Source organism: Mastacembelus armatus, chromosome 5 (genome assembly GCF_900324485.2).
Source record: "Mastacembelus armatus chromosome 5, fMasArm1.2, whole genome shotgun sequence".
Classification (NCBI taxonomy): Eukaryota; Metazoa; Chordata; class Actinopteri; order Synbranchiformes; family Mastacembelidae; genus Mastacembelus; species Mastacembelus armatus.
Window position 1 is genome coordinate 28142805 of NC_046637.1, and position 23030 is coordinate 28165834.

At 44.3% G+C, this 23030-nt stretch overlaps 2 protein-coding genes and 1 long non-coding RNA gene across 5 annotated transcripts; 2 read left to right on the forward strand and 1 right to left on the reverse strand.

The window, feature by feature from the left end:
- Positions 1–7: 7 nt before the first annotated feature.
- On the forward strand, positions 8–996 carry LOC113130972 (uncharacterized). The gene is made up of 2 exons (XR_003295746.2): positions 8–590; positions 688–996. It is a non-coding gene; the product is annotated as an uncharacterized LOC113130972 (long non-coding RNA).
- Positions 997–4756: 3760 nt separating this feature from the next.
- Positions 4757–14490, forward strand: LOC113130358 (sodium-dependent neutral amino acid transporter SLC6A17-like). Its single transcript, XM_026306922.1, has 12 exons — positions 4757–4904; positions 7256–7546; positions 8858–9015; positions 10021–10147; positions 11446–11627; positions 11718–11828; positions 11911–12152; positions 12270–12462; positions 12544–12736; positions 12967–13126; positions 13286–13448; positions 13910–14490. Exons 2-12 carry the CDS (start codon positions 7264–7266, stop codon positions 14324–14326), a joined length of 2229 nt encoding a protein of 742 aa, XP_026162707.1. The 5' UTR covers positions 4757–4904; positions 7256–7263; the 3' UTR covers positions 14327–14490.
- A 2343-nt stretch (positions 14491–16833) lies between these two features.
- Positions 16834–22710, reverse strand: LOC113130949 (tripartite motif-containing protein 16-like). 3 transcript variants are annotated; one of them, XM_026307954.2, is made up of 8 exons: positions 22195–22331; positions 21726–21886; positions 20622–20717; positions 20300–20533; positions 19468–19633; positions 19302–19391; positions 18327–18401; positions 16834–18233 (listed from the first exon to the last, which is right to left on the reverse strand). In XM_026307954.2, exons 2-8 carry the CDS (start codon positions 21810–21812, stop codon positions 17695–17697), a joined length of 1287 nt encoding a protein of 428 aa, XP_026163739.1. In that variant the 5' UTR covers positions 21813–21886; positions 22195–22331; the 3' UTR covers positions 16834–17694. The 3 variants fall into 3 exon arrangements, with proteins under 3 accessions (XP_026163739.1, XP_026163738.1, XP_026163737.1); XM_026307953.2 differs by having other exon boundaries at positions 21726–22710; XM_026307952.2 differs by lacking the exon at positions 21726–21886 and having other exon boundaries at positions 22195–22709.
- Between the last annotated feature and the right edge of the window lie 320 nt (positions 22711–23030).

Here is a 23030-nt window from a genome sequence, read left to right on the forward strand (position 1 = left end):
AAATAAGGAAGTGGACGTGATAGATTTGATACACGCCTACTGAACATGTAGTTTCCTGTCCTACTCTCCCCTACCCAGAAAGAACTGTTTACAGGAAACATTCCACAGATCCCACTGCCAAAACGTGTTGACTGGAGCTGCAAAGACCTGAGCCGCTGGTTGCAGAGCTTGCTGGTCCTCGAGGACTTTCAACCAACAGCATCAGATCCTAGGACAGAGTATAACAAGAAGGGTGATATACATCGCACACTGTTTACATCAGTTGTACAAATTTGTAGAACAGTTGAGCTCATTAACAGCCAGAACGCCACTAATGCTGCAGCCTTTACCATCACAGAGACTAGTTTAGTACCAGAGCTGGAGCAAATTCCAAAATCTCTCTGGGCAGCCCATAAATATGATGTAGGCCTCATAAAAAGCACCATTTAAAACAGGAAGCCATCGATGGTGTAAAGCCTGTGTTCAACTCTCCAGTGAGAACTCCCATTTTTCCAGGTAAAAAGATAAGAGACCAAGGTCGACCAACTGAATGGAGCTTTGTGCCAGATTTACAGGCGGTGAATGCAGCCATCAACCCCCGAGCGCCAGAAGTAAGTAATCCTCAAACCATCTTGTCTTTGTTTGAAATGACTAACATCACTGTTACAAGGTGTAATGTGCTAAACCCTGCAGCTCTTCTTCCCACAGAGCATGAGGCTCATAGCTGCACTGAGGTGTTGGAAACCATCTGTACTCCCAGACCTGATCTTGCAGACACACCAATCTTGTTATTTGTTGATGGCTCTGCTCCCTGTGATGTAAAAATCATATTAATAATCATGTTACGCATGTTGCCATGTCGGCGTGGTTTACATGTAAGTGACTCTGATGTGTAAATTAATGCTGCTGATCATTTTCTTTGTTCGGGGTCAATCGATATTGACCCGTTCTGCAGATCGTATGCTCTGATGTGACTCTGCTGCTTTTGCATATTAAACTTTCCATCCTATAACCTGAGATTTGCCTCCCAGTACTTTTTGCCACAACACTTCTGTATCACGTCACACAAGTGAATCACATGCTTTAACATATATATCCTGTACATCATGATGGGATTATAGCAGTTTATGTGAGGAACATACCAAACTCCTCATACAACAGTTTTTGGACACACTATCTTGCTGACAAGTGGTAGAACAGTGCAGAGCCTTGCGTGACCCATTTTCTCCATTGTCTGAACACCTGCACGACACCAGCACGTCCCTGTGCGCTGCTGCATTCTGGGAAAGCAGGAGTCGGTACAGTACTTCAGGATAATCCACAAATGAAATCCAACTCTGTTGTCAGAAAAAACATAGTTATGCATGAAAAAAGCAATTGTTCATTTTCTGATTTTAGGGAAACATTATAAATGCACAAGTTTTTTATTTTGTTTTATCATTAATGTGTTTGATGTGTTTTATATTACACACCATTGCACATGTTTAGTATGAGGATTATTAAGCAGCATTTGTTAGAGGACAGGTCTTGTGGCTCTAAAACAAAAATGATCATTGCACTGTTCATAGACAGCAGGTTCATGCATGTGGGCTAAAAACAGTCAGATAGCGACGCCACAGAGCCCAGTGCAGAGTGAAGCTTTTTTAGGAGCTGAGTGACCCAGACAGCACAAACCACGAGGGGAGGTGGGGGAGGGAGGTGTTATGGAGGCGAGTGGGGAGGGAGGAATATAAATGAGAATGAGAGTGAAGGAAAAGTACTGGGCGGCTGTGGTGGTGCAGTTACAGAGCGCATGAGTGCACGTGAGGGGAGGTGGAAGTGGGGGAGCAGAAGAGAAAGCAGCAGAGACACAATGTGAAGTTAGAGACGACTGAAGGTGACGAACAGAAATGTGCTGTGAAATAGCTGCTGACGTCAGACACAGGATACAACAAACAGCAGAGAGGAAACATGAAGAGAGAGAGAAGAAACTGAGTGATCACAACAAACATACAGGAACAAGGACATGTTTAAATTCAGACCTGACAGGAAATAACCAGGACTTGGCTGGTGTTTGGTTTAGATTTCTGCTGAGTTTATTGGTCATGCTGGCAGCATGGATGGACTCTGCACATCTGGTGCTGAATAAACAAGAACCAGGATCAAATCTCTGGGGTTTTCATGAACCACGAACTCTGCAGATTATCATAGTGGGAGTTAAAGTTGAAACATATGTTCATAAGTGTATAAAATAAATATCAGTGAAATGACATAAGGTAAATAAAGGCGGAGCAAAAGCTGCAGCTTCTCCAACCCAGATGGGACCGTTGTCTGGTTCGCTAACCAGAGAGGGCAGCAGCCCTGGTGTGCCAACAGTCCCACAGGCCTGCAAAGCTGCTGATGCAGCTGCTTAATAAAACTGAGAATATTATGTGAGTATTACTGAGTGACACACTGCTGTCCAATTAGCAGATGCCCTGCAGCAGCTGACACTGTGCCTTGTTCAAAGGCACTTCAGTTCTCACTCTAGAGTGTTTTTTACATTATTCCTCTGGGACACATACATCATAAGTTCTATTTCTGTGTTAGGGTTTGGGATGTTTGACTTTTGACTGTATGGACTTTTATTTTGGTCTCTGGTTTCCGTGTCACCTGTGTCAGTCATAGGGAGCTTTATGTTCATTAGTCGGATTAGTTACACTTGTGTTTGACTGCCCTTGGTCAAGAACCTATATATACCTGCCCTGTGCCTTTTCTTCCTCGTTGGAGGATTAACGTAATGTTTGTTCTTCTCGTGCCTGAGTCAGCGAAGGGTAAACTTTTGTTTTTACGCTGAGGGGTGGAGAGAGTGCTGAGAGAGCTCTCAGCAGTACCTGAGCCTGTTTCTGTCCAAAATAAAGACTGTGGGTTTTGCTCTTGGAGAGAAAATTATTCAGATGATCATTTAAAATGTGCACACGTGTTAAAACTAGGGAAACCGTACAGGATGCAGAGGAGGTGCCGTGACAAATATCAGCATAGGACAAACAGAAACAACATGACGATTTGGATTACATGAAAAAGTTTTCCTCTGTCTCTTGCAGGATGGCATAGAGACATCACCAAGCAGGACCAGGAACTCAGTAGGTCACATGTGCACGGACGAGTGAAAGCCATTTGTTTTTTTCCAAAAAAGCAACTTGTCGAGGGAGGGGTGCTGAGATGAGACAGGCCGTCATATGATCCAGGCGTTGCTGTGGCAACTGCTCCCAGTAGTCAGCTCGAAGAAGGTGCGTCAGCAGCATCGAGGACCGGAGGTAGAATGAGGAGAAATAGATCAGCTTGTCTCAACAACAGTCTGAGGAACATCCTAATGAACTGTGATTCAAATGTACTGTAGAGATTTGGAGTCAGCTCAAACTGTGTTAATGCCTTTTAGCAGGATTTTATTCCCACAGAGGGTGAAGCCACTATGTTGGTCATATTTTCTCTTCTGTATCATCGGTGACACCAAACCACATAAAAATGTCCATATCTGAAACCAAGAAGTAGGTGAGGCTCTAAAACAACTGAGGAGGCACAGCACTAAATTAATCCACAGGGTCAGGATGAAAAATGGCCTCTCGATAACATCTTCCTCCACTGTCTTGGTGGCATTAAAGAATATTTTGGCGGAGGGTGCTTGATTTATGGTCCCCTGGGTGCCTGTGTCTGCTGCAGTCGCATCACGTGTCCAGTGTCTCTCTAGAGAAATGACCACCCAGCACCAGCCCTAAGGTTTACAGCTTGATTAGGAAGATAAAGGTGTTAGTCAGACTTTATTAGTGTGTAGTCCATGTTCACAGATATAAAAAAGTCTCAGTGAAGTGAATTACGTATGTTCAGTTAGTGGATTTCTGTCCAACACAGGATTGTACTGTCATGAGAAGGTCACGATAACATCATTTATTCTTCAAACTAAAAATATCCAACTGTTTTCCCCTTCACCATATTTTTCATTTGTTATGAAGAAGTTATGAGAATTAATTCAGCAGCGACTATGAGGCTCCAGCAGAGTGAGACTGTCGTCTTAAGAACAACTGCATCAACTGTTTCTGCAAAAATGTCCCAAAACAACACGTTTAAACTCAAATCACAAATCCCTCTGTAGGATTTCAGACGGGAGTAAATGAAGAAGTGAGGTGAGAGATCACTGATGGCTTTACATTTCTAACTGCAAGACAAACAATGTTGATGTGTATTTATTGTATTACAGCTTTGACAAGAAAGTCCCATAACCTTAACAAGTTCACAACAATAAACAGTTTTGTTTTTCCAGCTACAGTCTTTTATTTTGAAATTCCCTCTCTGACCTCATGGACAGTGTTTCATTACTGAGAGGAACATTAACACATATATTTATATTGGTAGCTGCTCATGAAGTTTGATGGAAGAGGAGCTTCATTGTTCCTGTGGGAAAGACAATAGGCCGTTGAACTAAGTGTAGACTCATTATGAATGTGAAGCTATATATCAACATTTCTTCTGCCCTGTCTCTCTGCTGCATCACTGTGCTCTCTCTGAATGGCTTCAGTGTTTTATCAATTGAAGATGACGAAAGCTGCGTCAGACGGTCGCTTCCTCAGGTAGGAGTGGATAACCTTGACAAATCCACGCGCAGTGTTTCCAGCCCAGTTCTCCCCGTTTGCTTCCCTGCGCTGTGAAAGTCTCCAACAACAGATGAGTGGCAGGTGATGATTTGTCATTGTTGACGGGGAGCAGCGCTTCGTGCGTCACGGTGCGCCCCGCGCTCTCCACCCTGCATGTCAATTGCAGGCAGAGCAGCATGTGATGCTCCGTCCTCCAGTGTGTGTGAGCGCTCAGTCCGTGCTGCCCAGCGGATGCATTCATGACTCTGTCCAGATCCTCTCTGACTGCTGCGCTCAAAACAAACCTCGGATACTGCTGATCGCCTCTACAGACTCACGGTGAGACAAAAACACATTTTGTTTATTTGTTAAAAGACGTAAACTGGTTGTTTCTGCAGAAGTTCACACGAAGCTTAAAATGTTTTTGAACTGCTCTGGTTCGTGTCTTCAATGCGCATCGACGCTTGTTCTGAATCACGTGAAGTTGTCTGCAATCGTGTGAAATTTGCCAGATGTTCTAGTTTGCACAGAGATCAGGAAACATCAGCATCTGACCTTGGCCGCGTGCGTAAAAGCCACAGCATCACTCGCGATCAGCGGCAAAACAGTCAGAGCCAGATGTGTCACCTGGCTCGAAAGGTGTGTTCACAACCTGCAGCTGTTCTGCTCAGCTGTGTTTTAGACTGAGAATAGTTTGTGTGTGTGTGTGTGTGTGTGTGGGATGAGTTGATGAGGATGTTTGGACAGTCTGTCAGTAAAACGAGCATGAGTTGCTTGTTAAAGGTTTGAGAGCCGTCAATACGTTTGATCACTAATAGTTCAAAGCAAACTCATAATCACAAGATCAATAATGAGTCAATGAAAAATGTGGATATTTAAACAAGTGAAGATGAACCTGCTGCATCTGTATCACTGTTATCTATAGAAATATAACCTGCAGGTGTCACATGTGCCTGTGTGTGAAATTATATCTGTAACCTTTGACCTTGTTGGTGCTGAGGGTTATTACTGTGAAATGTGACTTTAATGTCAATGTCAATGTTAATGAATTTAACCCTCCTGATATTATCGCATGGTAAAAATATTAGGTAATAAAATACAGTTAACCTGAGGGAGACCTTGTGTGTTGCTGCATATGTGACTATTATTTTCTCCTTAGTGAATAAATGACACTCAGGTTAAACTATACACAGACACCAAATAGTGAAGATTCCACCCCTGGTGGAAAATAACATGGCCACTCAAAGCCACCACAGAAAACATCCCTTTGCACCACAGACTCTCAGCATTGGCTCGGGTCATCTGACCTGTGTGTTGATTTTTGGATTGGACCTGTGTGAGGATTATTGGTTGTGTTAGTTGATGTGTTTCCAGTGTTGGCTGGATGAGGCAGCTGCTGACTGACATTACGTGTCTTGTGTGTACAGTAGTGTGGGACTGCACGGCCCTGTGGCTTTTACAGTTGATGCACACAGGATTATGAAGACTTGTGCGGGCCATGTGTGGATTATTGCATCACAGGCTCATCTTGGCACGCACACAGGAGGAAATCTGTTGTGGGAGAGAAAATGAAGACGGAAAGCAAATACTCATCCTGAGCACAACTGTCAGGCCTGTCTGATCTGTGGCTTTCATGGGCCCAGTAAAAGAAGGTGTGTGCTGAGTTTGTTTTAGGCTGTGACGACGAAGGCTCGTTGCGTCACACGGGAGGTGCTGCGTCTTTATTCACCTCCAGTCCAGTCCGCTGTTTGTTTCTCCTGGACCGAGCAGCCACGAGCAGCACACAGAGACAACTCTTCTGAGACAATCTTTATTTTAGTTCTTCTTTTCCTCTTCCAGCATTTCCAGATTTCCAGCTTTGCGTTTCAGTACAAGGCAGATTTTTTTATACCCACTCAATAAGTAATGAGCCTACACAGCAGCCAGGGATGTGGATCAGGCGAACACATGACAGCACTTCATCCAAAGCATCATGTTCACTTCCTCCATTACGTTTGGGTTGAACCAACCACTCCCTGATAGAGGGGTGAGGATGGATGTTGCTGCAAGGCTTCAGGGGATTAGAGGATTTACATGAAAAAAGCTCCACTAAAGTTAAGCTTTGCAGAAAAGGGAAATTAAATAGAACAATTTGCTGGATTGAGATTTTTTTCTACCACAAACATTGCATGAGAGACAAAGGACTGTGATGGGGTGATTTTGTGAGTGTGTAAAAAAAGTCCCTGCTGGGTTTTCAGGCTGGGTTAATAGTGATGTGTGACAAATGGTCTCCTGTCTTTATCTTGACATCCTCCATGGTTCTAGGGAGGCACAACCAGGTGTTACAGTCTCGTGTCTTATTAGGAGATTAACCAAGCAGGAATAATCGTCAGCGACAGTGTGACGTGTTATTTTAGGACATCAACTGGGCCTTTTATTTAAAATATAGACTATTTAGGGGACTTTTGTTCAATAATAGCAACTTATATCATTTTAATGTGGAAAATAACATAATAAAAAATGTTTATTTGACCTTTATGTTTTTCTAATGCAGGACTGAGGCCAAGAACTGACATCTGGCCCTTCAGCTTCTCCTTATTTCTGCCTCCGCCTGTCTCTCCTCCACCCCGCCGGCATCATCATTTCTGTGTGTTCCTATCAGCCTCTTAGTTGTTCTTTCTTTCTCTCTCCACCCTCTCCCCGACCCTCAGCCTCCCACATGCCTAAGAACAGCAAGGTGACGCAGCGCGAGCAGAGCCATGACCAGGTCACTGAGTCAGTGGCTGACCTGCTCGCTCACGAGGAGCCGCTCGACTACAAGAGCAGCTCCCTGAACGTTGGAGGGGCCGCGGGCAAGAAAGTCCCACAGATAGAGGTGCCCGAAAACGACGGACGCCCCGCCTGGAACAGCAAACTGCAGTACATCCTGGCCCAGGTGGGCTTTTCTGTGGGCCTGGGCAACGTGTGGCGCTTCCCTTACCTGTGCCAAAAGAATGGAGGAGGTGAGTCTGAGACGAAGCTTTCCAGGCACCGAGCTGCAGTGTCCAAGTAGTAACAGATCTCCTCTATTTAAAAAAGGCAGGAGGACAGACAGCATCAGAAACAATGGGCAAAACTGATCTGTATGTTGGACACATGTTGGACGGTTAGAGAAAGTATCAAACCCGACACAGGAGAATCAGACTCTTTTACACACATTACCCACAATGCAGTTGAAACGCCATCAGATAGTCCCGAGCAGAGACGAGCAGTGGGCTACAGAGGTCGGGTAACTGAGAGCAGCTGTGTTGTGTGGTCTAAATAGGAAAGTCTAAAAATAGGTGCACTATTGATTACTACTGCCAGTAGGACTGGCTGGGCTCAACTGATACTCTGCTAAACAGCAAAGAATTCAATAAAAAATGAATGTAACTGTAAAGTGATGAGGTTTAATTTTGCTGGAGATGCAGAGACTGTAATCTGAGATGTGTAGGGCACAGTCTGAACCTGTGCTCATTAAAGGTAAAGAAACTCCTCGTCCTCACGGTTCATCAGACGTGATGCTGCTCCGCTGCTTGTGTGTATTTACTGCTGATACAGAGGATTTGTTGCTCATAGGCAGATTCACTGATCAGGTTATGTGACCTGGCCAGTGGCCATTTTTCACTGGTGTGATTTTCTGTCTGGCAGCCAATTACAGACACATTAAAGCTCAGAGTTGTTTGGGAGTTATCACCATGGGGGTTCCTCTCTTGTTTTCCTCTGTCTGCCTCGATTGTTGTGCCTTTCTCTAGGCTTCCTGTCATATCTGTTGTATATCATTTTTAATATGGCCTCCAGATTTGCTTAAAGCTGATTTGAGGATCCTGGCAGGGCCCCTGAGCTCCTCGGGACATTGACCCTCTTCGTTATTTACTGCTCTCTGCCCCGTTCGTCCACCCACTGTGACGTGTGTGTGCCACTGAGTGTAATTCCTACATGTGACGTATTAACAGCAGTAGATGTTTCCCTGCTATAAGTCTTTATATCCCAGATGATGACGCAGCCTTTGTAGAAAAAAAAGAACAGTTGCATCTTGAGCATGTCTGTCTGGATGAAATTCAAAGAATAACTGCACAGATGCAGGAATTCAAACACAAAACAAAACTACATTTGATTAAGACAAAGACAAATATCTGCTGGCTGCTGCTGTTTATTCCTTTTTGTGTCACATTATCAGAAAGTTCAGGAAATAGGCCTATTTCCTGTTTCCTGTTGAGAGTATCTTTATTTTTGTTTATATTTTAGTAAGGGACACATTTCCCATTAAACTCCTCATACACCACATTGCACAGGCGCCTATCTGGTTCCCTACTCCATCCTCCTCCTCATCATTGGCATCCCACTCTTCTTCTTGGAGCTGGCAGTGGGTCAGAAGATCCGCCGTGGCAGCATCGGCGTGTGGAACTACGTCTGTCCTCGTCTGGGCGGGATAGGGATGTCCAGCCTAATGGTAAGACAAAAAGGGACTGCTTTTATTTTACTGTTCGTCGTCCATCATCTCTGTGGAGCTAAGCCTGAGACGTACTCCGATAACACTTTATTTGGTGTGTTGTAGCTGTTAAAGACTTTAAATTACAGTTTGACAGCAACAAGAGAAAAACTGTGGGTCGTCTGATAACAATCAGGGCTGTAATGGCTGAGCAGCTGTCGGACCTGCAGTTAGTCAGAAACACATCCACCAGTTTAAGGATCAAACTAAAGACAAGACACTGCTGTTTCTGTGAGACTTTACAATCCTACCTTTGTTTCTGCACGAGCAAACACTTTGAATAGCTTTGCATCTATTACATCTCTTAACGAGGTGATAGGCCTGTAGCAGGAACTGGGATGAAATCACATCTTCAGTCACCACAACACCTTTTCTCACGGGGCGTATAGCAGGTATCAGGGTTATTTGAGAGTCTTTCTTTAGAGCTGCACAGCTGGTGCAGAAGTAGCTATAAATATCTCACAGAAGATCACTGTTGAAAAGAGAGCACTTTAATTATTCATGCTTTCCTCAGCCGTAGGTAGATTTTGAATGTCCTGGCTGGCAAGACTTCTCAGAAGACTGACAGCAACATGGGACATGCACAAAGCTGCCTCATTAGCATACTTTCACTTTGTGCAGACCTCATTCTGCAAGGAAGTGCTGCTAGAAAACCTGATATTATCTGCCTGTCTCTGTCTCTGTCTCTCTGTCTCTGTCTCTCTGTCTCTGTCTCTCTCTCTGTCTCTCTCTCTCTCTGTCTCTGTCTCTCTCTCTGTCTCTCTCTCTCTCTCTCTCTCTCTCTCTCTCTCTCTCTCTCTCTCTGTCTGTCTGTCTCTCTCTCTCTCTGTCTGTCTCTCTCTCTCTCTCTCTCTGTCTCTCTCTCTCTGTCTGTCTCTCTCTCTCTCTCTCTCTCTCTCTCTCTGTCTCTGTCTTTCTCTCTGTCTGTCTGTCTCTCTCTCTCTCTCTCTCTCTCTCTCTCTCCAGGTGTGTGGCTTTGTGGGTCTCTACTACAATGTGATCATTGGTTGGAGCATCTTCTACTTCTTCCAGTCCTTCCAGTATCCTCTACCATGGAGTGACTGTCCAATCAGAAAGAACGGGACACTTGCTAGTGAGTGACATGAAGTACTAACTATGCAAAGCAAGTTTATTTATATAGCACCTTTAAAATCCAGAGGCTTTGGCCCTGTACAAAAAATGACTAGAAAAGCAGAAATCAACAAAAGCGACAACGCTGCTGTCTCAGAGATATAATGTTGACATGTATAGTGTGTCGGCATGTGCTGATTAGCACACAAAACACAAAGCACTTCACTAAAATCTCAAAAAGGTCAAACTTCTGTCTGCATTTCATCTGAAATGTCAAGTGATCATTGAAGTCAGTGATGCAGATCTGCACAAAACATCATGACAATCCACTGAACAGAGAAATAGTTTAGTTTGACCCAAGACCTTTATCACTCAGTATCAAGAGTGTGTGCGTAGTGTTAGAAAACATCTTTTGGGTCAGTCAGTAGTTAAAAGGTTTTCACAATCCTTCCTCAATGGGCCACCGAGCCACAAGGACTGGGATTATATTCACATTCACACCTGCAGCCACAGGCTTCATCAACACACCTAAGAAGATCAGAAAAAAACTGTTACAACTTCACCGACATAACCTGAATTAAAACCATCCATCCATCATCTAGACCCCCTTAGTCCTAACCAGGGTCTCAGGGACCTGCTGGAGCCTATCCCAGCTCTCTCTGGGTGAAAGGCAGGGGTACAGCCTGGACAGGTCCCCAGTCCATCACAGGGCCCAGATTAAAACCCTCTGGAGGTTATTTGATTAGTGGTGATAATGACAGCCAAGTCCATGACTCAGCAAGGCCGAGCATAGTGCTGAGAGAAAGACGAGGAGCAGAGACTCAGACTCTCAGACTGGAGGGCGCTGACGTTGAGGACAGCAGCAGCAACACAAAGGAGAATCTAAAACATTTTGCTGGAGGGGCAGAGACGCTGCTGCTCATAGATCTGTCTCCTATGGAACCAGACTTTAATTGACCAACAATGAATTTAACAGATGTAAAACTTCTATAAAGTTTTCCCTGAGTCTGGTTGTGTTTATTTCTGTGTGTGTGTGTGTGTGTGTGTGTGTGTGTGTGTCAACATAGAAGTGTGTATGATTTTCCCAAACTAATGAGAATATAGTGTGTGTGTGTAGTGAAAAGCTCAGCCATGGAGGTTCGTGCACTGCATACTAATTACAGAGACGACCTTGACTTAGATCTGAGAGGTGTGAACCAGCAGAGAATTGAGATATTGAGCCTGAGCAGCTTCAACAGCATCTTCACACCTATTTCCTTTCCTTCATACTCATTATCACCCAAACTAAAGCCCGTATTCCTCTGTCTGAAAAACAAACAGTTGTGGAGCCGGAGTGTGACAAAAGCTCAGCTACTACCTATTTCTGGTACCGTCAGACCTTGAACACGACCAGCACCATCGCAGAGAGCGGTGGCCTCAACATCAAAATGACCCTGTCTCTGCTCGTGGCCTGGATCATCGTCTGCCTCGCCGTCATTAAAGGAATTGCCTCTTCTGGGAAGGTAGTGGAGAAGATGAGAGACCACAGAGAGAAACATGAAGGAAATTGCTGGTTTGCTCTTTGTGAATGTTTTTCCTCCCTCGATTTGCAGGTGATGTACTTCAGCTCTCTTTTCCCCTACGTGGTGCTGTTCTGTTTCCTGGTCCGGGGTCTAATGCTGAAAGGATCTGTGGATGGGATAGCTCACATGTTCACGCCAAAGGTCAGACATGTTTTTAATCAACCATCCATGTGTCCATGTTAATAAAGAGGTTCACTGATGGTCCTCTCCTTGTGTGTCACAGCTGGAGAAGATGCTGGAGCCCCAGGTGTGGAGGGAGGCAGCCACCCAGGTCTTCTTCGCCCTGGGTCTGGGTTTTGGAGGAGTCATAGCTTTCTCCAGTTACAATAAGATAGACAACAACTGTCATTTTGACGCTGTGCTCGTCTCTTTCATCAACTTCTTCACCTCCATTCTGGCCACGCTGGTGGTGTTTGCTGTGCTGGGCTTCAAGGCCAACATCATGAATGAGAAGTGTGTCACGGAGTAAGTTTGATACCTGCACCAGCTGTTTGCCCTTAGGGATCATCCACACTATATGTTGGCCATGATATTAGGTCTATGTTAACCTCGTCATTGGATTTTCATACTTTGTGTTTGCAGAAATGCAGAGAAGATCCTGGGATATCTCAATTCAAACATGCTGAGCCACGATCTCATCCCTCCGCACGTGAACCTCTCCCATCTCACCACCTCGGACTACGCTGAGGTCTACGGGGTCATCAAGACGGTCAAAGAGGGCAGCTTCGCCCAGCTGGGTCTGGAGCCTTGTGTCCTGGAGGATGAGCTCAACAAGGTGAGAAAACGGCACCGATTTCTGCAGCCCTTTAACACCTGGCAGTTATCTGACTTGGCTCCTCTGACCGTGTCTCTGCAGGCTGTCCAGGGAACTGGCCTGGCCTTCATCGCCTTCACAGAAGCCATGACCCATTTCCCTGCGTCTCCGTTCTGGTCGGTCATGTTCTTCTTCATGCTCATCAACCTCGGTCTGGGCAGCATGATCGGCACCATGACGGGCATCACCACGCCAGTCCTCGACGCCTACAAGGTCCAAAAGGAGCTGCTCACAGGTAACCCACTCCCACTAACACACACACACACACACACACACACACACACACTAAATCAGGCCACTGTAAACTTTCCCAATCAAAACTCCTTACTCAGCTCTTAAGAAGTATTAAAGCACATTTCGTAATGGGCTGCATTAGGCTTTGCATTATTGTCCTGAGTGAACTGAATGTATGCATGTAACAGGAAACAAAACAGCTTAGTGGCATTAAAACTTTTGCTTTTCCAGTGTGTTGCTGCATCGTGGCCTTCCTGTGTGGCTTGTTGTTCGTTCAGCGTTCAGGGAATTACTTTGTCACCATGTTCGATGATTATTCCGCTGGTCTGCCTCTCACCGTTGTGGTCATCCTGGAAAATCTGTCTGTCTCTTGGATTTACGGCACTAAAAGGTACATCTGCCTGCAGGTCGGCTGTGTGTGTGTGTGCACGTCTCTAGATAGTGCGAGTGTGTGAATTGTTCAGTTTTGTTTACATGCAACTAGGGAATGAACTATAGTTATCAAACAATTATTGGATTGGATTTTAACTTTTACGCTGTTGTTTCTCAGGTTCATGCAGGACCTGGAGGACATGTTGGGTTTCCGACCGTATATGATCTATTTCTACCTGTGGAAGTACGTCTCCCCTTTCTGTCTCATCATTCTCATCTCAGCCACTGTCATAGAGATGGCCATCAGCCCGCCAGGATACAACGCCTGGGTTCAAGAGCTGGTCAGTCAGTCTGTGTGTGTGTCTGTGTGTGTGTGTGTGTGTGTGTGTCTGTGTGTGTGTCTGTGTGTGTGTGTGTGTGTGTCTGTGTCTGTGTGTGTCTGTGTGTGTCTGTATGTGTGTGTGTGTGTGTGTGTGTGTGTGTGTGTGTCTGTGTGTGTCTGTATGTGTGTGTGTGTGTGTGTGTGTGTGTGTGTGTGTGTGTGTGTGTGTGTGTGTGTCTGTGTGTGTGTGTGTGTGTGTGTGTGTGTGTGTGTGTGTGTGTGCGTTGTCAGCAGCAACAAAATGATCCATAATTTTACTGTTCAGTAAAAGTCAAAGAGTCTAAGAACAGAAATAATAAATTTGTGATTCAGAAATATAGAAAGAAGTTTTATCTACACACTCTGTTACTCTGAGCTCACGTGTTTGTGTCTTTAGTCCTGCAGCCTCATGTGACCGTGTGTGTGTGTGTGTGTCTGCAGGCTCAGGAACGCTTCCAGAGTTACCCTCCCTGGGCTCTCGCCATGTGCTTCACTCTGATTGTCGTGGCCATGCTTCCCCTCCCCGTCGTCTTCATCGCTCGTCACTTCAACCTGATGTCAGACGGCTCCAACAAGCTGTCTGTCACCTACCGCAAAACCATGATGAAAGACATGTCCAACCTGGAGGAGCAGGACGAGACCAGATTCATCCTCGGGGCCAAGCCCGGCGAGGCGCCGCCATCAGTGGCAGCCCGCAGAGCGTACCTCGCCCCTGGGGGGAACAAACCCCTGGACCCCAACTCCCTGTCTCCAAACAGCTGCTACGGTACAAGCTACCAAAACGCCGCCATCAGCCCCACCACACCGACCACGCCGACCACACCGACCTCGCCCGTCACACCGGAGTCTGACTCTTGACTGCTGTCCGAACACTCCTCTGACACCCAGTCCTGTAGCACAGTTTACCTTTCACCAAATCACCGGGGGGATTCCCACCACTGCCCTGGTAGCACCGCACAACTGTACGTATCCACCTGTTATACACGAGCACACACTTCCCAAAATAACACCAGGGAAGATGTTTCCTTGTTTCCCGGCACCTGGACAAGTAAGCAGTAAGCAAACGCTGCACGTCAGCAGACACGGCCCTCCACAGTATAGAGCACATCCCTGATTTCATTGTCCAGGGGATCTTGAAGGATGGATATAGTTGAACCTGCAGCATGAGCAGGTTTTCTCTCAGTGGCAGAGAGAGCAGAGATGAATGTGAGTTTGATTGTTTTAGGGTTTGAAGCCTGTCACCTTGTGTTGCTATTAGATTGTATAATCTGTGTGTACATGCTGTAAAATATGTGGACACTGAGCACTGACCTGCAGCTCTGTTCTGTTCAGATCGTTCGTCCTTATGTACATTTGTCTGTATCTATGTGAACTGTGCTGAAAGCAGCTTTAGATAAACCCAGTTATGTTCGGTTCCGAGCTGACGTCCACCTCCTGCTGTGTTGTGTGTGTGTAGCCAGTATTGTATAGTAGCGTAACATAGGATAGCACACGGTTTTTATTACCTGGAGGAGCTAAGTCCTTTACATGCACTGGCAAACTTATGCATTCGTTTTAGTGTCCCCACCAAAGAGTGAAAAGTATAAATATAATTGAATTAAACTAAAATCATAGTCTGACGCGTAAAGCAGTCACATCCTTCGCTGACAGGAAGCTCAGCTTGTTCATGGCAATTTGAAACAAAGGTCCAGTTTGCATCTTGATGCAGTTCTGACTTTCTTCTTAAAAATATGACAAAGCTGCAAAAGCACAAAAGAGATTTTATATAATTATTGCAAACAACCAAATGACTAACCCTCATTACTAACCTGTTATTAACACTGATGCACACGTGGAATTAAAATAATGGCTGCCCCTCAAACATGCATCGCACAATGAGTGCGCAATATTTATTTCTCTTGGAGCACAAACTGTTCAGAAAGGACCAAAACACAACGGACGTGGAACATAAAATAAAAAAATCAGTCTCATCAGTCGTGTTGGTGTTAAGAACCTCTGTACGCCTTAGACTCCTCACATGCAAATACATGCACAAACAAAACATATGTACTAATCTGTCCATGACCGTGTTTGATTTTTGTTCACACTGATAGTGAATAGTTGTGCAAAACTGTCCACAAGCACATTTAAGAGAATAATTTATTTATTTTTTTAATCACAGTACTCAAAGCCATGGTGTTAAGGTATAAATGGACTATATTTGTACTCTGATATATTTGCAGTGTACCTAGGTGTGATCAATTACAAAGACTTTATCTTTTAAAGGTGACCAGTATATATAATGTATATTTTCATCTCGTGTGATACTGAAATTGTATATTGAAAGGCTGTTTTGTAGGTTGTGTAACTCGTTGCTGTTGTTGAAAATGCTGCTGGCAGGTGGATGTACTTTCTAATCTGAGTGTAGTGTTTCAGATGTGTTCATGGGTGTGTTCGGGCTGCACCTCATAGGTGACGTCCACTCACCTGTCTCCACTTTAGGTTCACTGGTCTACTGGTTTTTAGCCACACTAGGAGTTCACGGTGTAAACAACTCTTTAGTTCCTGGCTGTGTAGGTGCATATAAACATATATCATGCTAACATGCTAAACAGGCAGGTTTTCTTCTTATCTGTATTTGTTTTATTAGGTATTTTCAACCTGCATGATGTGCATGAAAAAAATTCAGTCCAAGAGACACTGACATGAAACGTGACTCTTCTTCTGGCATCAGAGTCTAAATTTCCCCCATGTGGGACAGTAAAGAATGTTAAAGTAAAGTTGTCTCGGTTGTTTACCCACACACAAAGTTGCTTTTCTGCTCTTTAGTGAGTGTAAACAGTCTCTTGGAATAACTAGTGTGGCTATAAACATCATGTTTATTGTGCCGTATTGTTTCTTTCTGACATCATGTAGAAATGTCTCTGTTGTAGGTTTTAAATACTCCTGTGTAACCAAACTAACCTGCAGGTAGAGTTTATCCATGTCAAGTATATCGATGTCTTAAAAACAGATTTAGCAGTTAATGTAGCAGAGTTATAACGAATGTGAGAATGCACTTTTGTCACTAGGACTGTAGAACAGTTAACCTTGTTAACCTTTGTTTTGGAAACTCAAGGCCGGTGTAAAAGCAATATGACGTCACTCAAACTGCAGAATAACTGAGTGTCGGTTAATAACAATTATTAGGAATAAGAACCAAAGGGATATTCTGATTATGAATAGTGTGTGTGTGTGTGTGTGTATGTGTGCAGGGCCTTACTGAGTGTGTGTTTTAAGCACTTTGTCCTTCTCTCCCCTCAGTCACATTGTGATTGTATGATACTGACAATTACTGTACAAAACGTAAACATCACCAAAACTATTAATAATAAAGAGTAGACAGGTTGTTGTCAGACTTCTCAGTTTTTACTGGTTCAAAACTGTAACTGTCATGGTGAAAATGTTATCTCAATGAATATTATGGGATGGCCTAACTTGACCACGACAAAAAAAAAAACACTATCTTCATCCTAAAACTTGTACAATTGTCACGATGAAAAATATTTTTAGGAGAAACATCAGTTGGACAGTCCACCACTAAAATATCCACCATATATACACCCTGACCCTATAGACACACAGATAGACATATGATTGATAGATAGATAGATAGATAGATAGATAGATAGATAGATAGATAGATAGATAGATAGATAGATAGATAGATAGATAGATAGATAGATAGATAGATAGATAGATAGATAGATAGATAGATAGATAGATAAGCTCTATATGCAGTAACAGCACATTAGTATAAAAACAGCAGAGAGACTGTGGTAGAAAAATATCAGGCTTAAAAAAATAATTTATAAATAATTTTCTCTCATATAAAGAAATTCAGAAACATGTTGAACAAACTGTATAAACACTCAGGTAGAAGTTAAATGTTTGTTAAAGGATATTTGTATCAAAGGTGTGGCCCAGGTCCCTGAATGAATAATAGAGAAAGGTTCTCTTGAGAACCCAACCTAATTCAAGTTACTTCATGTCCTTCCCTTGAGCACAGTGTTTTAGGGGTCTTCTGTATAATATCTTTACTATCCCTCCCATATATCATAGGTCTCCCATATATATATATATATATATATATATATATATATAAAAATCAGTAAGTGTGTGCTGTTGACCTGTTTGGTTCCTTCATCTAGTCTTTCCCCTCTAATTGATACAGGGTTCCTGTAAAGCTCTCATGTCATGTTAAGGCTTCACTGTGTTAAATCACAGATGCGGATGCGACAGTTCTCCCCGAGCCAGAACCCCGGATACAGCGGCTCTGTGAATTTGGCTTCGACCTTGTAAAGGAAGTTCATGCTGTCTGACACCTCGTAGAATGACAGAACTCCTGCTTTGAAATTCAGATAAACCCCGATCTTCTGATGGCTCGGGGGTTTTGTGAGCTGGACACCGTCATTATTGTGACTCACGGAGTAGACTGTGAACCGATCAAGACTCCAGGAGTTGGCGTTACCCCCGAAGGCTGACAGGTTGATACGGGATTTTCTGTCTATTCTTTTGTAGGCCAGGGCAATCTCTGCCTTGTCCCCCTTCACTTCTATCTCGTAGTAAGAGCGCTCGGCCTGCAGTCCCTCCCTGCACAGCACCTGTCGCCGATAGATAAACCTTTCTGGGTTTTGGTTAACTGGACCCCTATGTGTCAGAGGGATCAGCTTCACCTCTTTGTCCCCTTTAGAAACCATCAGGTCCTTATGAGCCGTGTCAGGGTCCAGGGTAAGCTGACATGCATCTGCGATAATGTAGAAAAAGTTTTAAAGAACATTTTAATAATGACGTTCTAGGTGGTTACAGGCTGTCAGTCTTGAGCTTAACATTTACTCACACTGCAGAAACTCCTCTCTGGTTTTAGGCTCAGCTTCCAGTTCTGCCAGTGTGCTGTTAAATCCAGAGGGTCCTGCTGTATGAGACATCATCAGAGCACAATCAACAGATAGTAGCAGGAAAATGACAGTAAATGTTGAAATGTCCCAGTAAGACAGAGAGCCCGAATAATAACCACAACACTGGGACCATGAAACTGGTTGCCCCAAATGGAGAACAGCCACCAGAGTCTTTAAAGGGTCGTTTACTCAAATTACAAAAAAAATAAATAAATTCTGCTGAAATTGTTCAAGCCTGTGGTTTTTTTTTTATTTGTGGCACAGAACTGAAAAAATACTCCAATTTATTTAGTATCCTGTTACTCTACTAAACCCACTGTGAGTGAAAGTAGCTCCAAAAACATTAGCATGTTCTTGTTTTTGTGGCCCTTCAAACCCACAATTAATTATATTTAAGAATTTTAAAGAACATTTAAAATTCAGGAAATTGTGGTCTGAAAGCAAACTGGTTACTAAATTGGTTTTCAGTGTTTTTCGAGACATTTCATAAAATGACAGAAATGCCCTAATACACCGAGGAACCATCATCTAGACCCCCTTAGTCCTAACCAGGGTCCCAGGGATCTGCTGGAGCCTATCCCAGCTCTCTCTGGGTGAAAGGCAGGGGTCCACCCTGGACAGGTCCCCAGTCCATCACAGGGCCACATAGAAACAAACAACCTCACACACTCACACTCACTCCTATGGGCAATTTAGAGTCACCAATCAACCTGACATACATGTTTTTGGACTGTGGGAGGAAACCAGAGTACCTGGAGAAAACCCACACAAGCACAGGGAGAACATGCAGACTCCACACAGAAAGGCCCCTGATGGGTTTCAAACCAGGAACCTTCTTGATGTGAGGCAACACTGCTAACCACTAACCCACCAGCCCCAAGAACCATTAAAACCCTAGAAATCCTTAAATTACAAACCATGGGCCTGTGAGGTGCTGGCTACACATTCTGGGTGCACGTCATCCTCGTTCGTCTCTGCTGCTGACTCCGGTTCGGATCCACTGTCGGCTTGAACAAAGGGACAAAGATTCTTTATAAAAACTATGATAAGAGACAATATCCACAGGTCATCGAAGGTCCATACCAGTTTGAGAGATCGCAGCAAATTCTTTGTCACAAAATTCCCCCAGCTCCTCCAGCTGCTTGACCGCTCTCTTTGTCACCTCAAAGGGCTGGAGTGGAGCGTCGAAAGCAGCATAAGAAGGTTGGACGTGGTCTGATACACAGAGTTCCCTCAGCACAGGCCACTCCTGTAGGGACACAACAGGAGTTTACAATTCACATATAGTCAGAGTCCAAAGAACTGAACACAACTAATATACAGACATCATTTTATTTTTTGGACAACATCCGTCCATCTGCTTATCCTGGTACATCCAGGGGCTGGAGCCAATCCCAGCATGCACTGGGTGAGAGCCGGGTCCCCCCCACACACTCACAACCCCTTTCACAGCTACAGGCAGTTTAGAGTCACCAGTTAACCTAACCCAACCGGGCAGACAGGCGTACGGTCACACAGGTTTCAAACCCAGAACCTTTCTGTTGTGAGGTAACAGTACGAACCACCACACCACCGTGTTACCCTTTTTTTTTTTTTTTAGATACCGGACTTTTAAAGCGTTTTCTTTTATGACCCGCCATCATTTCTTCTATTCTCTCCTGTTACTGACTGAATATACATATATTGATCATCAGTAATGTGCCTCGCATGGATAGAAGTAATAAAAATACAACATAGACAATCGGTCTGGTTTCTATCATGCACACAATATTTCCTGTTTGGTCACGAGCTGTTTGCACTATATTGATTACATTCAAGGTGACAAACTGTATTAACAACACACCAGTTTTATATTGATCATGCACGTAACCTTATTTTAGCTTCAACAGGCTGTAGGTTGATGTGAGCACCATACCTTCAGGAAATAGGCATCGCTCCCAGTCTGTGCCAGACCATCTAGCTCAGCATCCCTCGTCTTCAGCTCCTCTATCTTCGCCTCCAGCCTCCTCAGCGAGCGTCTAATCGGAGCCGCTGCCGCCTTTTTCTGAGCTCCGATCAGCTTCCTCACTGACAGGCAGTGTTTCTGGAGGGAGCCGATGACACCGACCACGATGCCTTCACAGAGGTCCTGCGTTTGTTCCGCCTCCTCCTGGTTTAGAAACAGTCCAGTGGGATCAGGGCACTGTATCTGCATGTGTTCACACTCTGGATCAGGATCTGTTACGTGTCCTGCTCACCTGGATCTGTTGGAGGACCGCTTTCAACTTCTTCAATTTCTCTTCTTGTTTCTGCAGAACCCGTTTGGATTTGGTCTGTATGTTCCTCAGATCCTCCTTTGATGTTGGATGGACATTTTAAACATCACACGTTCAAAAACAGGCAGTGATTCATTTAGAGGCTCTATCACACACTGACTGTTTTAGTCTTTACATTTTTATTAGATCTAATGATGATGATGAGACAGTAAGTGATTTTTTAAACATGTTTTGTTAAGAACCACACCGAGCCTGATATTAATCAGCACCTTCTTCAATGGAAATTAATAGATTTGCCTTTTTCTGTTGATTTACTGAGTGAAGCCGCAGCACAGGACGATCTGCACCGACTCTGAGGTTGACTGCTGTGGAATATTCCTTTAACATTTATAACATTTAACATTTCTATTTCAAAAGTCAGTACAAGCCTCTACCTGAGTAATGTGTGTGTGTGATAGATGATGTTTGCAGCTGACACCAATGTCTATGAACTGGGCCAAGCTGAACAAAGACTTGGAGGAGGAGACGGCAGAAACGAATGTAAGACACAACAGGCAGAGAAGTCTCAGGCCAGGACCGACAGCAGCTACTGGACTCCACCAACACCTTTCTTTCTTCTTCTGATGCTGGAAATCAAACTCACAAGTCGACAAAGCCTGAGCCAAAGGTTTATTATTAAGTTAAGCCTGAGCGATTCCCCACACTGGCTGTTCCTGCTGTGTCCTGGTTTATATTTATTCTTGCAGGCTCCTCCTTCTCTGGACGTTAATTCTTAGTCCATTCATCTGTTTTTATTGTTCAACTTTACCTAATCCATAAATATTGGTGTCTATTCCAAACATGTTTTTCTGAAATATCAGTGTCTGACTTTCTTCATAAACAGTGAAAAACATCAGCTGCACTTCATCAGACTGAAATATTTCCAGGAGGTTTCATTAAGAAAACAATATAATTGACCCTGACCCTGACCCGGTGTGCCTGGAGGGAATGTAACTGGAGATGTTCTTTGAGTCCCTAGAAACAGTTTGTGAGTCAAGCCACAAAACCTGGGTGTGTCCTGAGGGCGAAGCCGCAGACGCTACCTACCTGATCGTTCTTTACACAGCCTGAAACCCAGCAGGGCACGGCGCTCCTCCACACCCAGTGCTCCCAGGTTTTAAAAATCATTTTCATGTGATGTAATTATCTCTAGTCTGCTCTCGCTCATGGACTCGTGGTGTTGGTGTGTGTGTAAACTTCAAATGTCCCTTTGAGAACAACAAAAATAAGTGAAACGTTTGACAGCAAGAATAAAGACCCTGCAAACTCTATTAGCTCATGTATAGATGGATCTGAACAGTCTTATATTCTGAGTCTGACTAATGTTGGCTTCAGTGAACACTGGTACTGTTGTTTAGTCACAGTTCAGTATTGCTCTGTTGTGTCTGTTTTCTATCTTTGTTATCGGACCATGAGCTGAAACTGAAACTGTCCATAACTAATGGAAATCTTTTCCTCCCTCATATGCTCCTACTCACTGCAGCTAAAGTCTCCTTCCTGGTCAGGACCTTCTTACCTGTTTACACCTGCGCTCCTCCGCCACTAACTCGATCCTGTGTCCTGAATGCTCAGCTGAAGCGCACCGGGCGCAGATGACCTGGCTGTCGGTGCAGCAGTAAAGATTCATGGGCCTGCTGTGCCTGTAACACAAAGACCTTCTTGATTGGTTCCCGGTCTGCAGAGTCTCGTCCAGGGGATGCTGCCACCAGTTTCCCGTGTCGTGTCTCGCCAACTCATCCATGGAGGCGGCCCTGGTCGGCTGAGGTCTGTTGGGGAACATCCAGGACAGCTGCGGTGACCGCGGAGTCCTCAGCAGTTTTGGACGCACTGGCTGCAGAAGCTGTGTCCTCAGGAGACGGCCCCGGGGGTCCCTGAGGTCCCTGAGGTCCTGATTGTGACTGGACAGAAGAAACGATCAGTCCGAGGCTCCGACGAGGAGAAAGGCTGTTACAGGTTTAGGTTTCGTTTCTTCTCTCACTAGTCTTGTGGTTTCCTGATGTCACAGGGGAAATGGGTGTGACTGTAACATCCTGGTGTTGACTCTCAAAGTTCTTTTTTTCTCCCCGGGGAAATTAATCTAAATGAGGAAACTACAGAGAAATGTGTCCGAGGTGTTTTGCAGGAAAACGTAAAGACAAACAAACAAAGCACCAGAGGGCGCACGAACCGTGACCTGGTCAGTCCAACATGTTTCTATCAGTTTGTTGTTGTTTTCATTTCCTGGGTTATAAGGTTCAGACAAGAGGTTTAATGACATCAAATCCCAAACGGACTTATTGATATTATTGATATTATTGATATGTTAAACATCAGTGCTGCTTATTAAGTTTTCATCACCTGACACCAGTTTCA

Excerpts from the sequence above, each read along its gene's own strand:
- LOC113130358 (XM_026306922.1), top strand. The coding sequence starts at position 7,264 with ATGCCTAAGAACAGCAAGGTGACGCAGCGCGAGCAGAGCCATGACCAG. Across the intron at positions 9,016-10,020 it reads TAGGGATGTCCAGCCTAATG|GTGTGTGGCTTTGTGGGTCT; the intron begins GTAAGACAAAAA and ends CTCTCTCTCCAG. Across the intron at positions 12,737-12,966 it reads CCAAAAGGAGCTGCTCACAG|TGTGTTGCTGCATCGTGGCC; the intron begins GTAACCCACTCC and ends TTGCTTTTCCAG.
- LOC113130949 (XM_026307952.2), bottom strand. The coding sequence starts at position 22,458 with ATGTTCCCCAACAGACCTCAGCCGACCAGGGCCGCCTCCATGGATGAG. Across the intron at positions 20,718-22,194 it reads AGGAGCGCAGGTGTAAACAG|GAGGATCTGAGGAACATACA; the intron begins GTAAGAAGGTCC and ends CCAACATCAAAG. Across the intron at positions 19,634-20,299 it reads GCGATGCCTATTTCCTGAAG|GAGTGGCCTGTGCTGAGGGA; the intron begins GTATGGTGCTCA and ends GTGTCCCTACAG.